General features: G+C 44.6%; 1 protein-coding gene across 2 annotated transcripts in view; it reads left to right on the plus strand.

Annotated features, from left to right (window-relative positions):
• The window catches only part of sema6bb (sema domain, transmembrane domain (TM), and cytoplasmic domain, (semaphorin) 6Bb), a 138498-nt gene that overhangs the window by 62654 nt on the left and 60863 nt on the right, over positions 1-14981 (plus strand). For both annotated transcript variants that reach the window (XM_030433231.1, XM_030433229.1), the window contains 3 exons: positions 1038-1152; positions 7727-7787; positions 7945-8007. In XM_030433231.1, the coding sequence (XP_030289091.1) occupies positions 1038-1152; positions 7727-7787; positions 7945-8007 (239 nt within the window). The remainder of the gene's footprint in view (positions 1-1037; positions 1153-7726; positions 7788-7944; positions 8008-14981) is intronic.

A 14981-nucleotide genomic window follows, 5' to 3' on the forward strand; every position in this document is an offset into this window, starting at 1 on the left:
GATTGATTGCAGTTCAATAATATTGATCGATGGTTTCCCAGCTGAGTTCAGACCCTTCTCAGCCTATCAATACCAAAACAGCGGAGTATAGAGCTTGTCAGGATGCTGAGAGCCACACCGGTAGCGGCTGCCTCAGACGGAGCAGCCGAGGTTTACAACAGGTAGAAGTGATACTGGAAGATGCAGGTTCATCTGGAGAGACAGACGAGACAAATAGAGGGAAGCGTGGAGGTGGACAGAGGTAGAATGATTCACAGTGGGTGCCCAGGATGAAGTGACACAGATACAATGGAAAATAAATCACAGGATAGAAATGAGAAATGAAGAAATAAAGGTGAAAAAGACCAGATGAGCTGACTATAGGCTGGGATATGAAGAAGAAATGACGGAGGAGCAGAGGGAGGATCAAAGGATGGCAGACGGCAATTCTCTCGATCATTAAAGTCAAGGTCAAAGACAGACTGACAAACCGGTTCTTCGTAGCGATCCGTCTGATTTCGATGGAACTTTTGATTCCTGATTCTCTCTTCACTTTAATTGTCTCTCTGTGCACAAGACATGCTGAAAACGCTGCTCCACTTTTATCTTCCTCTCCCTGAAGGTTTCCCGTTCTTGACGTACAGAACTCTTCCTCCTCCTCTGACACACTTTGAACATTTTCTTTTTACCCTTTTTGTGATGTTTCTAAAATGTCACCTGTCTCTGTGTGTCATTCTTTTTTGGAAATGATCTAAATAAGTTGACGGGACATGAAAAAAACATTGACACCTATAGTCATAGTTCACACCTTTATTTTCAGAAGAATATTCGTTTCCTGTAGCTCAGCTCGCGCTCTGCCCCGAGTCTCTGTGTGCACGCCGCGGCTGTTTTCAAAAGCAGGTCTCGAACATTGCCTCCGCATCACCTCGGATAGTTGGTACTACTTTCGAACTGTCAAAACAAACTAACGCAAAACCACTTTCATGTACTTTAGTCAAAGACGGATGTCACTTGTGGGATGAGCCACTGTATGTTTCTGTCTCTCGTTTCACTGACAGTGGTGAGAAGACACCCGGTGTTCCTGGGCCGTCCCCACCGAACGTGGCTGAGACAAGAGCCTCTGCACATCCAGAGGATCCTCCAAGTCAATCGGACGCTCTACATCGGCGCCAGGTACAACACTCAAACACGCTGATGAACTGAAAGTAGTGGCAGTAGAGTTTATAGTATTGTGAGCTAACAGTAGAAGCTATTCATGTTTGTCTTTATCTCCAGTTAGAATAAGCTTGAAGACATCTGGGACCTGTGAAATGTCTTTGTTTGCTTGCATCATATACAGGCACAGATATAGCTCTGTCAGAGCTTTAAGCTTTAATATCAGTTGGATCATCGGTTATCACTACATTTGTTGCCAAGCAACATTGGACATTATTTTAGGAGTTACAGTGCCTGAGCCTACATTTACTAACAGAACTTATCACCAGTGCTGCTGTAGAGAAGTGCAGAACATGTTCCTTGATGAATTTATGGATTAAGGCGGGATTTAACAAAAGATGGACGAAGCTGCCAGGTCTGAGAAGTGAAGCAAAGTGTCTGACTGGTTTCAGAAAAGATGTCTGATTCTATGTAAGCTTATGAGAAAATGTCCCTACTTCTCACTTGATTTATTACCTCATTGAATAGTCTATTAAGGACTTTACAGACACAATCATTCTTCAATGCAAGATGATGTTCATTTTGTAAATTATGCTCGCGTTTAGAGAAAAATTAGGGAATGTTTTTAGAGCACGTCATTGACAAGTTGCAACCACTACGCATCCTCAGGCTCTCAGCTGTAGTTTATAGTTTATACAGTTTATAGCCAAAAACAATCCACAGATTTGAGTATATCACTGCATTCACCTCTTACTGTGCACAAAACAAATGGGAACAAAATCAAGGATGGTAGCCTTGGTCACACCAGAACGCGGCAAACCGTCTATAGAAAAAAACCCTTTAAACGAAGCAGTTCTACTATGACAGAGGAGAGTTATATAACAACATTGCTTAGCTACCATCGCTTCCTCTGCTTTGGACTCTCACATGTCCCAGTTAGCAGATTTGCTTTGCTCCTGTGAGAGAGTCAACTAACTTTACGTGAAGTGATGTCTCTGCAAAATCCTAGCATTTTAAATACTGGTGCTTTAACAAACATTACATCATTTAAAGATTAAAAACCTCTTCTTTTATAATTAAACTGCTATAACTAAGATATTTAAAGGTTCTAATCCCCAACTTGTGCTAACTGTAGTTAGGTCCCTGCAGAGACGAGATTTCTCAAATAAATCTGTCACAGTAGCTTCATTTGAAGGCAGATATTTGGCAAGGCAAATGTTTTCTATTTTCCCCATATGATGCTAGGCCCCTTATGTCTGTCGGTCTTGTGAATGCGCTGATCGTGGACAGACGGTAGCTCTCGTGGTCAGGAGGGCCAGACGAGGACGGCCCGCTCAGCTGCACCGGGTTTAGACTGCGCAGCTACATCTGCTGCTCCCCCTCGAGCCATTCAGGAGCCGACCTGAAACAGACTGAGCTAACAAAAAACATTCACGTCAAGATTTACTGCCCAAGTTGTCCAAAAAATAATTTAGCTTGAAACGCTAGAAAAAAAAAGAAAGAAAGAAAGAAAACACAAGACACACAGTCAGTCTCCACATGTGGCGCTAGTTATTTGCAGTAGTGGCAGCCTGAAGGAAGATTGAAGTGGTTTCCAATGAGAGACGCCACTGTGGTCCAGGAAATGACCCAGTCCCCGGCCTCCAGCTGGTCTAACCTCACTACTGAGAGCTGGTAGTAAATATATCAGAACTATGTAACGTGGTTCCAGCCATTCTGTCTGCGCTGTGAGGGCCTATAAGAACAAAGTCGGATAAAACTGCCCACAGACAGCTACTGTATGGCTGCTGCAGTCTGCTGCTCCGCTTTAAGTCCAACCGGAGCCACGAAGCCTCTGAGAGACATTAATTTCAATTTACAGCTTCAGAAATTCTTACAGAATAGCAAAGGTAACCTGAGATGAATGTATCAGCCAACTGGGCGATAATGAAATGCTAGGATGACAGGCAGAGAGACGAGAGGCGGGGGAGGTTTATAGCATCTTGAGAGATTCTGAGAAAAAGTGTTTAAGTCTTTATTTATATATATATTTTTTTTGTAAGAGGCTATTAGTGTTTGCAGCTTACTGACAGAGAATGATCAGTCTAAACAGACCCATGTGCAAATGCTTGTGTGAGCCCCAGACAGCCCAGCAGGTAGGCCGAGTTTTTAAATGTTTAAAGTATAAATAAGTACCTGTGTGGTGGCAGGTACAGCTGCCAAAAGCTTCTACAGAGTGCACGGCCTGATAAGACGCCTCACTCATCCCCAAAATCCTGTCACCATTAGCATAGCTGCTCCTCAGACTGCAAGCACGGCTAAATCCCTGCCCCGAGCACCTGCTGAGAACAGCTACCTCTCCCTGTCCTCTTCCCGTCCTCGCTAAATGAAAGTAAACTACGTGTTTGGCTGGTGACAGGTGGAGTAAAGCGCCTCGCTGTGTTAAGCCCCATTTCATTGCTGTCAAGATGAGCAGCTGTGGTCCTGTGGTCTTCAGCCCTCAGTCACATCCAAAGGTCTAATCCACACAAACACAAACCAAAATGGCAAGTGTTTACCTATCGACAGGATGACCGAACCAACGCAGCCGACTCCTTATTAACTATTCCAATTGTGATAAAGCAGAAGAGGTTTTTTGCCATCTGGGTTGGGCGTGTGTGTTTACGTTCTGTAAAAAGGGAAAGTGTGTTGACCGACTGCCATTTTCAGGGGTGACTCAGTTTATTAGCCCACAAACAGCGACCTCAGAGGTCACCGTGGGTCACAAGACGGTCACGTCGAGGTCGAATGCCTCATGGCAGACGGACGGGGAGACGCTCTGTTGTGGCAAAGACCAGGGGCTCGGGGGTTAAAGCTGGCAGGCTACTCAGCTGTAGAGCGTCTAGCAGGGAAAGTTTAGCATGCAGACGAGGACACAGACACACAGGTGAAGACACCCACGTGGACACACGATATAGACACCGCTGTATAGTAGTACTATAAAGTGTACGCTCAGGACTAATCCTCTCAGGATCCCGCTTGGCAGTCAGCGTACAACACTTTAATGCACTTTGCCAATTAAACAAATGCTAATGATGATATTTAAACTGCACTATTGGAAAGCTGCTGTTTTAAATTTTGGGCTGCAGCTAATGATCCATTAACAGTCACTCTACTGTTTTTTCTTCCGATTGATCCATGAAGCATTTGGCATTTGGTCAGCGCGAGGAGCCCAGCTGGCAGGCATCAGGAGTCACAGGTGGATTTCCAAAATGTAACTAAAAATGCATCCAAATATACTAAATAAGCCGATAAGATGTCATAAAAGAGGTTATTTAAACTGACGTGGGTAACTGATTAGACCATTTCAGACCTACGACAAATTCTTACAAGTAAACTGCAAGTACAATAACATATGACAATGAAACAAAAGCTGTTTGTCACGTGTCCGTTCCTTTATGTTTGCGTCATATAGAGAAAACTGACGTGTCTAAGTGCAAGACTTGAGTTGACTGTGTGCCAATCACAAAAATTGACAATCACAATTTTTTTTTGACATATCTTATCTCATATCTCACATATCTCACTCAGTAGAGCACATACCTCCGCCAAGGCCCTAAAGTCCCGTTTCATCCAATCAAGCCTAATCCCAATATCAAACATAGAGCAAGATCTCTATTTGGATCCACATCAAATTGTGCTCCCCCGTAGATACCACACATCTATATACGTCCATCAGAATCCATGCAGTATTCTCTGAGACACAAACAAAATGTTGAAATTCGCTCTTTAACTCAGTGTTAAAGAAAGCAGGTTTTGTGTAAACCTGCTGACGAAACCAACCAGCAAACAGTCACAGGTGAAAACATAGAAACAACATATTTTCTTTACATTTACTCTATCACTGACAGAAGAGTTGCTGATTATCTTCACCACACTAAAAAGACAAACAACCTCAGAATCTATTCTAGGTATATTTAGTATAAATAGGGCATTTGAGAAGTTGGGAATGAGATTGCAAATGTCATTTCCTAATCAAACTTCTTTTGTTGAAAATAGTAGTTATTTGTATGGCCTATAAGTTTTTCTAATTTCAGGTTTCTATTCATTTTTAAACACTCGCGTCTCATTTTATGTAAATTATCAATTATTAAGAAGTAGTTGTCCATGGTGTTTGTGATTTAAGTCTCTTTTTGATTGGTTCTTGCAGCCTCTGGCTAAAATATGCAGTTGTTTTTAAGCACTGTTTAATGCCTGAAGCAGGTCTTTGAACAAAACGTTGCTCTCTCGGCGCATTAAGTGAGAAGTGCATGATTTCACTACGCCCACTTTTCAGTTTGGAGAACACTGCATATTCGCTTCTTCGAATGTAGTGTGTCACGTCAAACCGGGACACGGCTACTTACTCAGTTACATATTTGCAGACACCCAGTTACATGCGAACTCAACGCAGAGACCTGCCGCAGAGTTCTCCGCCTCACTCAGCACAAATGTCAGGGTAACGTAAAGTAAGGTGGTCAGCTCCAAATATTCCCATCCCAGTTTCATCCAGCGGAGCAGCTCAGAGGGGCTCAGCGCTGCTCACACTAAACCACGGTACAGCTGCTAGCAGGGAAGAAGAAGAGTAGAGGAACTGAAACGAGAAAATAGGAGAACTCGGTGGATTAAGACGCCTTGACCTTGAGTCTGCGGTTGTTTTGGCAGGGCAAGAGGAGAAAGTTCACAAGCCGGTCGGGTCTGGAAACGCAGGAAATGTTGACGGTTTCTCTTGATTCTTTGTTGACTTTGCATTAGCCGGGTCACAAAAAGGGGGTCGGGGGAGTTTACAAAATAACAGCTCAGGCACGCGTAAATCCTCCACACATATCCACACACGAGGCCATGCGAAGAGCAGGGAACCCGAGACTTTCTATTTGTTGGTTCTAGGAGCAGATTTTACAAAGTTACGACCAAATAAAAAGAGTCGAGCCTGTTCAAGGCTGTGCGCACATCCTGCAACATAAAGAATAATGAAATCTTTACACTGTTCACACAAGTCGGTGCTCTGAATCGTAACCTTCCACCAAATGTAGCACGCATTAAATCCACTAACACATGTATAAACAAAGAAAAACATACAGGCCACAGGCTTTGCATCATTCAAACAACCTAGAAAGGCAGGAGAGGAGATGGAGAGAGAAGGAAGGCAGCGGCATAAATAATCCCCCCTCCTCTGCACTATCAGAGTCAACAGTGCTGGATGCCAGCCACTCTGACTAGGAGGCCCGGTGCTATATTCATTATGTTAATGCTGAGACAACGCTGAAGCAGCCTGGATGAGATTACGCCTCACACTCTGGCCCACTCCACTGTTTGAAGAACGCTTAAACTCTGACCTGTTAAGCAGGGACGCAGCGAGCAAGTGTTGGGTGATTTCGCACTTCTGCGCCACTTAGTCGTCGTCCCGTTCTGCGAGGGGTTGAGTCAGAGTGGGGAATCTTTTAACGCAGCGGCGGGAAGTGAGGATGAATTATTCAGGAAAAGAGGAGCAACCTGATGGCCTACCTTTGCTCTCATCACGCACAGTCCTCTCAGAGAAAGAAAAACAGATGCAAATAAACATTGATACACACACTCAGGTGGTTTAGACGCTCGCAGAGGCAGCAGGAGCTTGTTCGCAGGCGGCGGCCCCTCGCTCTGACAAATGAAAAAGGAGAAACCAAGAGAACATGCAGCACAGATGGGGAGGCAGAGCCGGATCAGAGATGGGATCGATAGTGCTGCAATAACACGGCTATGGCAGATTTACAGATTAGCCCTTTCAGAGCTGGGCCCCTTTACTTAGATGAAGCCCGAGCTTCAGCTTCATCCCAGCAGATCCCGAGGCCTTGATCAATATGCAAACGTCAGCTTCCAGCTCCTGAGCCCAACTCTCATTTAGTTGGCATTTTCACAGGAACATCCAAGGTTACTGCAGAATTATCAGAGGATTAAAAGTGTGGAAAAAGCAGTGTTTGGGATATCATGCATACATGCATGGCGTCGAAGCACGTGTAGGCAGAATGTGAGAGTGTACAGGCATCAGTGTAACGGCTTGATTAAATCATCCATTAATTCAATTTCAGGCTTTTGAATAAGACTGATAAGATGAATTCGAGGGCCTGGGAGCAAATTCAATGCAGCAAGTCAAGTTTAATGAGCGGAGGCAAAAGGGGAAGGGGAAATATGAGACATCATTATGCAGCCGGGTCCCATTTCTCATGTATATTGGGAGAAATGGAAGACATTGTGAAGCTGTTCCCTAATCTCTGAGGGTCTGATCAACTTTAAACAAATAGATGTCTCTAATATGTATGCGTTGCAAAGGTGCACGCACAGAATTATATAGTAGTTAAACCGCACAGATTCAATACAGGGAGGAAATATTCATACTCGAGTTTGTATTAAGTTCGTGGCCTGGATTTCATCCAAAAGAGAATCTGCATCGACCTGCTCTGCCCTAAGCTTGCAGTAATATCTGAGCTGTACTTCTGCTGCTGGACTGGTGTTCATGGTTTCTTCAGTGCGATATCTGGCCTTACCTTAAGCCGTGGATAGTGCTGTGCTGGCTGACTGCCATGCTCACTCTGTCTCTCACTGTCTCTCTCTCTGGAAGGGATGACCTTTTCCGCGTGGAGTTGGACATCGTCGCAGGAGACGAGATGTTCTACAGCAAGGTGAGCACCTTCTGGACGGACAGCAATAGCATTGGCAACCTTTAAGTGGACGTATTACTCGCCATTTGGCTGGAAAACATTGTTTCCTGGCGCAGAGAAATGCAAATGTAGCTAACCGGCCGTGAAAATGTGTTTCTTCTTTTTTTTATATTTATAGAAAAGAACATGGGAGTCGAACAAGAACGACATCAGGATCTGCAGGATGAAGGGCAAGCATGAGGTAAGACGATGTTTCTGTATCTCCATAGTAACTTATTTTCTTTCTAGCTGGCTCTCTAATAATAGTGTGAAATAAAGCACATTAAACCTGCATGAATTGATTTTATGGAGGTCAGCGCAAAACAAGATGTTGAACCACAGACGCGCAGAAAGTCGTGATGTATTTATGGTGAAGAGAGGGCCCTTTATCGTGTTTTATCTACCAGAGGAGCATTGAAGAGGCGCCCCTTTGCTGCCGTGAAAACAATTAGCAACATTTTTCTACCTAAACAATATGATGAAAGACGCCTCCAGAGTTGTGAAGTTGAGTGATAATTGTCTTTAGGTTGTCACTTTATAGGGTTTATTCCATTATTGATATCAGTCTGTTAATCAGAGCCACTTTGAAGAGCATCATCGAGTCTGTACTTAAAAACATCAACTTCAGATCAGAGAATTAATAACACATAAATCCGTCTGAAAGACAGATTTGAAAAAATACTTTTTGTAACACAAAGTGTCTCCGCATTGATTGGATTTTTAAAAATGATTTCGGCATCTCATTTACATTTCATCACCTTCCTTTACGAGAAGCATTTTCCTGAGTTGTTTCTCAGCCTGAATCGCAACAAGTTTTGGATGCACGGGAGCGTAAAATCTGAGTGATTCCCCCGACAATTGGAGATTATATGCAAAGACTGCACAATGAGTGAATTATGAAACCGAGTCTCGCCACTGAGAGCTTTTGTCTTCTGGCTATCTCTCCATCTTGCACACATTATCATTGCACATGTTTTACCTGTCTGCCCGGAGCTTTAGTTTCATCGTGGCAGTCACCTGACTCTCCATGCCTGCTGGCACAGCCTCAAGAAGAAGAAAGTGTAGGGGGAGGGGGTGTTCGAACGCATTTTATCTCATTGTCCCTGCTCATGAAACCCGTTACGTACACACAAACGCACACATCGATCAGATGAACAGAGCCCCTCCCACCTATACACCGTTTGTTCCACCGTCATGAGTTAGGAATGCGGTTTGTGCCCTCAGAAAATGCATGTGGGCGTTGGGGGAAAACCGAAGCGGTCAGGAAGAAACATCCAGGCGGCCACCAGCAGCCCACACCTGAATACCTCCCTCATATCTCCAACACACACATCCCTAGCGGCTGTCTGCCACACATAAACAGCCCCTATTCAGTGTGCGTGTGTGTGTGTGCTGTAGTGACGGTTGTGGTTTGCAGCGGGAACATGGGCTCTGTCCCCTCCAGGCACAGAAAAAAATGACTTATTTAACACAGTAAGAGAACACCTGACATGAAATCTGTGTGAGACAGCGCCAGACAGAAACACAATGGAGAAGAGAGGGGGGCCGGCGACAAAAAAGCAAGGTGGAGGGGTGAGAGGAGAGAAGAGGAGAGAGAAATGAAGGAGAGGAGAGGGAAATGAAGGAGAGGAGAGGGGAGGAGGAGGAAGAGGAGGGAGTGTGTGGGTCCCTGTTGGCCGGCCCTGAGGAGAGCTGTGGGGCTGACAGAGATATGAAAGGTCTTCTAGCCCCTAATGACTGTGCTGCTGCCTGGTAAGACCGTGAGTCACACGGCAATGTGAGGAAGATAAGAACGCTGCCAGGTCCTCTCAGTCAGCTCTCCAGGCTCAGGCGCATATGAATGGATGTGCTAGTGTGTTCATATGCATACACACACACACACACACACACACACTTAAAGACGCAAAGAGAGACAACTAGTGCAACCAATATGGATTTCTTAAAAAGGCGATGCAGATTTATAAAGTCGCTGCATTTAGTGTTCTCTGCAAAAATGTGATTAAGAGAGCATTTTATTTTCTGAATAAGTGTGACAAATTGAAAATACACATATCAGGAAATATAATGTTATCCTGCGCTATGATAACACATAACAAACTATAGCCTTGAAAATGACTGTGGAGAATTTTAAGTCCCTAACACTTCTCTATATGGCTGTGTGGCATGATATCACCCGCGTACTCGTGTCCTTGTGCATGTGCATAAATCAAAATTATAGGGAGCCACGAGTTGAAACATTCGTTTTCGCACTGCTCATGGTCAAAACACCACAGGGTGCCTTTAAGCCTCATAAAGATAGTGTCCCAGCAGCATCGTAGACACTATGGAAATTTAATTGAAAGACCATTTGAAGATAAAAACCCACATGTGAACTAACGGTGGGTGTTAATGTGAAACCCTAACTTAATGATATATTTAAGCAAATACCACAATAGCAATACAATAATTGAAGATTGCTATCTACTTTACTACAGCTCATGTTTGGTAAAGACGAACAGGATCCAGATATCTTTACGACGGCAGCCCCAACAACAACACCACTTGGAAACACTAGTGGAGGGGGGGGGATGTTGTCTGTTTCCATTTTGGGGAAAGCGTTTCCAAATAATTTGTAATGTGACCGCACAAGTGGAATAATGTTCATTTCACTGAGATATAACATCTTGGGACGTAGGACTAGCAAAACCCCACATCCCGTGTGAACTCGCATGTCAAAACACAGGTGTGCTCTATTAGATGTCACCGGAACATCTGGGATTCCCTTGTGTCGATTTAGCTCGTGGAAAATTGGCTTAATCATTCATCCCTGAAGTGGATCTTTGTGTGCACAACCCTTTTTCTCTCTCTTCGCATCTGATTGTGAAGTATTGCATCATCATTTTTTTTTTCTTTTTTTTTTTCTTTTACAAAAACACAGGAATAAGTTCAGAAAGTGGTGTCACTTGGATTTAATGCAGATTTAACCTTTGAGGCCCGGAGAGAGACCCCATTTAAGGTATATTTCGATGTCCTGATGTGAATGTTATATTGCAGTATCAATAATACAGTGCTGTATTGTGTAGCTGCGATGTTTACTGCAGGGCTTGGTGTTGAAATGCGTTCGATTGCTTGGGAGGGGTTGTTGTTGTTCTTCGTTGCCCCCTGTTGCTGTTTCGCTCATCGCGTTGGAGGTTGATACGACTGACTGTTTAACGAAAGAACCACCTTTTTTTCTGACTCTCAAGCATGAACGCACACAACACAACGGGTCTTAGGTGGGATTATCAACCCTCGTGTACTTTATATGTACAGTATGCTCATACATATTCATGAATCCATGTGTCTTTTTTTATCTACCCCCTCTTTGTTTCCCTCTCCCACACACACACACACACACACACACACACACACAAACACACACACACGGACGCAATAAAAAAAAAAAAGGAAATGTCAACAAACAGATCTTTTCAGCAGTCATTCTCCGTGTGCCTCCCTCCTCCTCCTCCTCTTCTACTCCTTCTCTCCTCCACTTCACCTCTCGAATATGTCCTGTTCTGCTTGGGGGCTGGTTGTGTCAGATGTGACACATTCACCACCTCGTAATTGGTTTTGTAATTAAGTGTTTCTGCTTGGTTGATCACAAAGGACATAGCATTCTCCCTAATTAAGGTGAAAATTCAATATCCTAATTCTTTCGCCTCTCTCCCGTGTTGACCAAAACGATTGTTGATGAACGCAGCAGCCGTCATCGGTGTCACTCACTCTGCGTCTTGCCCTCATATTTCTTTTGTCCCCTCTGCTGCCTTCTTACCTCTCCCTGCTTTTTGCCCTTTGCGTGTCTCTCTCTGTCACTCCCCTCCCCTTGTTTCCCTCCTTACCTCTCTCTTGTTATGAAAGCAAGCGAGGGAAAGAGATAAAGGATGAGGCGTTCCCCAGAGGTTGCCCCGTTCCAGCGCACATCAGGCCGTGGCAGTGTGGCATGTACATGCAAACAGAGGCAATTCCGTATGGAGAGCTTTTAAGGATTGGTCGGGCGTCGTTATAAGCAGCACTTAGCGAGATTGTTTGATCGATACCGCGTTGATCGAGCTCTCTGAGGAGCTCCGGGTTTTCAATCGTCCGATACCCAAATGCCCTTTTCTGGGCCGGACGGGCAGAAGATTCAGTTTCACAGCCTCCATTTAAAATACCACATGTGGAGTCACTTTCATTCCACGTAGCTGTGGGCACTTTTTTGTAATCTCACCAGTGGCTCCTATGTATGAAGTATCTTGTTCCACTGCCTTTGATGTTATTGTACATTGAAGGCTTTAACTACTTAATTTTCTTTTTGAAGATTCCAAAAGAGATTCATTCCAGCTCAACCATTACTGTATCTTTCATATCACAGCAGCTCATTGTTACATTCCCAAGGAATTTTAATTTTTTTAAGACGATCGGCAAACTTGCAATGTAATAAGAAGGCTAAAAACATCAAAAAAGGACTGGGAAGAAAGGCCCTGACACAAAAGGCCTTGACACACCAGGTCGACGTTGGCTCTCCAGGCGTTGTCAGGACCGTCAGTGACATCTGAGCGCCCAGTGTCGGTGGCTTCTTGGCAAGTTGCGCATGCACAGTAGAATCAGCGATGGCTGGTTGGTGACAGAAATCACTATGATTTGCGGTTCAGGCAAGTGAATCAGTGCATGAAGAAGAAACGTAAAAAAGGAAGGGAAAGCCCCTCGGGCCTGTCGCTGTAGTATCCATGATTTCACCCATTTAGCACGGCTTCGCCTTATTTTTCTCCTCCGCCTCTTTGTCAGTGCCAGCCTTTTATCAGACATATTCCTGATAAGAAGTGGTTAGAGTGCTGCTGCTCAGTCACAACAACAGTTTGTGTATTATATTTCCATGCAGGCATGTGCAGAATGTACAAGCCTGCCAGCCTTCGGCTATAGTTTTGCGGCGCGTTCGAGTGCAGCTTTTTGGCCTAGTCGCAGAAGACGTGACGCAACAGTTGGCGTTCGACACAGCTAGTTCTTTTGATGTCGGTTTGGCGGGTCGGGGCCTTGAGTTCCAATGAAACGAAGTAATGATGAAGCAAAGAAATTAACTTCTCAGATGTTTGTGGAGTATTTAGTTCCCCTTCATTACTTCAGAGGCTTATTTCCCTTATTTTGGCTTTCTTCAGTGATTTATTCTCATTTTTTTTTTTTTTCTGTGATATGCTTCAAAGCTTAGGCATTTCTACCATTATGGTAATCAATGTCCAAATCAGCATTTAAAGGAAGGAGATGTGAGAGAGTGAGAAGTGGAGCCCTTTTGCGATGGTCTAAGCAACAAAATGTACATTTCTGGAGAAAGATCGTTGATTGCCGAGTCTCATCCCCAGATTGTCAAGTACAGACACTTTGGGTTGGTGTCAGAACAGAGCAGGCGGGACTCCAGTGTGTAGTCTCAGCCCACGCTGACACGAAAGACAGTGGCTGATGTCTCCCCTACTGTCCTCACCTCTCATTCGCCTCGTAACTATAGTGAAGTAAATAAGCAAATAATGACACAAGTTTGGAGAGCTTGCCTTACACCCGTTCAAAGCTTTGAATATTTGCAGGAAATCTTCACAGAAGTTTCGAAAGCCCCAAAAATAGAATTCGGGACAGCCCTGATATGTTGTAATCGTTGGCACACTGTGTGTTCTGAACCGGGGGATCATACAGCTGTTAACTACAGCCATGTGTAGCACATATCTGATGTCATTATAAGCTTTCATCAAAAAATGTGCCCTCGTGAAGGTTTAGTGACTAAAACCTGGCTTTATCATGAAACACTTGCCCGAGTGTGCCAGTTTTTTCACAAGATATCCCCGAGTGCAAGCGTTCAGCGTCGCATGCATTAATCACAACGAGACGATTTGCCACCATTTTCTCAGCAGGTTGTCAGACCGAGAGCTGTCCAGGGGTGATTCAGGTTAAGTGTTGTGGTTGAGGATTGAACGGTGTGTGTGTGTGTGTGTGTGTGTGTGTGTGTGTGTGCGTGTGTGTGTGTTTGTGTATGTCTGGTGTGTGTATGTTCCCAACAGGGAATGAAGCTCAGCTGACCCCACGATCTGTAGGTCTTGCTGCCGGTCGGCTCCACCGCTGAGGCTGCCACATGGCTGACTGGCCAGGAAAAACTCTCTGGTTTTTCTGTGTTTCTCCCTTTTCTGACTCTCTCTCCTCCACTCTGTCCCCATGTCTCTCTTCCCCTCTCTCTTTACTCGTTCCTCTCGTCTCTATTATCTCGCTTCCCCCTCCCTCTGGTGTCTGATGTTTGTTTGTGGCCTGTGGTGTGTTCAGTCAGAATTACCATCAAACCGGGAGGAGGGGTTTCCAAAGGGGACGCGGATTAGCTTCAACACGCTGAGTGAGACCGCAGATCTCAGAACAGCACGTTGCTGCTAATTTGGTAGCGCCATTAATTCATCCTCCGCCCACGAGCACACAGGCGTAAACACACGCACACGCTTCCTTCCTGTCATGAGGAGTCACTGTTTTCGGTCAGAATTGTGTGTCAGGCATTTTTCTGGAAGTGACACGTTTGTTGTTAATGACTGTAGAAGTAGTCTCACTAAACCTTTGTGTGTGTGGTCACAATGTGTGTGTGGGAGAGTTCTGGCTCAATGGCGGCTCTTGGCAGTGCGATGCTCTCTTCTCCCCGGTCGCTAACATCAGGGGACCAGCCAGGCATGTAATGGAAACTTTTGCGATTTAGAGGAGCAGCTCGCTAAATACGACCCCCTGATGTACTACCTTAGAAGGCTCCTATTGTGCGAACATTACTAAAGCAGGTCATCACGATAACTTTTATGAGTGCATGAAAAAAAAACGCCGGGGTTTGCTCCTAAAGCAGGGAAAACGAGCAGAAGACTTTACGAAGCACGGACCTGTTTTTTATTTCGGTTAGACGTAACGCGGGATCGCTGATTGTAGCCTGAGGTGAAACCGATGTTCATTTATGTTTTTTTTTTTTGGACAAAGCTTCATCATGAGAACAAACACCGAGCCCAGGCTTAGGCCAAATAAAAGGCTGTTTATCATCTCTGAGTAAAGGTTGAGTTCCGGACAATAGATGGAAAGCAGATGCAGAATGGAGCCTTCTCAGTTTTAATGGTGTCTGACTGGTGCAGGTTGTTTTGAGCAGATGTGTTGTAGCAACAGAGGACTTGTTGCCGATCC

The sequence above is a fragment of the Sparus aurata genome, chromosome 11 (genome assembly GCF_900880675.1).
Source record: "Sparus aurata chromosome 11, fSpaAur1.1, whole genome shotgun sequence".
Classification (NCBI taxonomy): domain Eukaryota; kingdom Metazoa; phylum Chordata; class Actinopteri; order Spariformes; family Sparidae; genus Sparus; species Sparus aurata.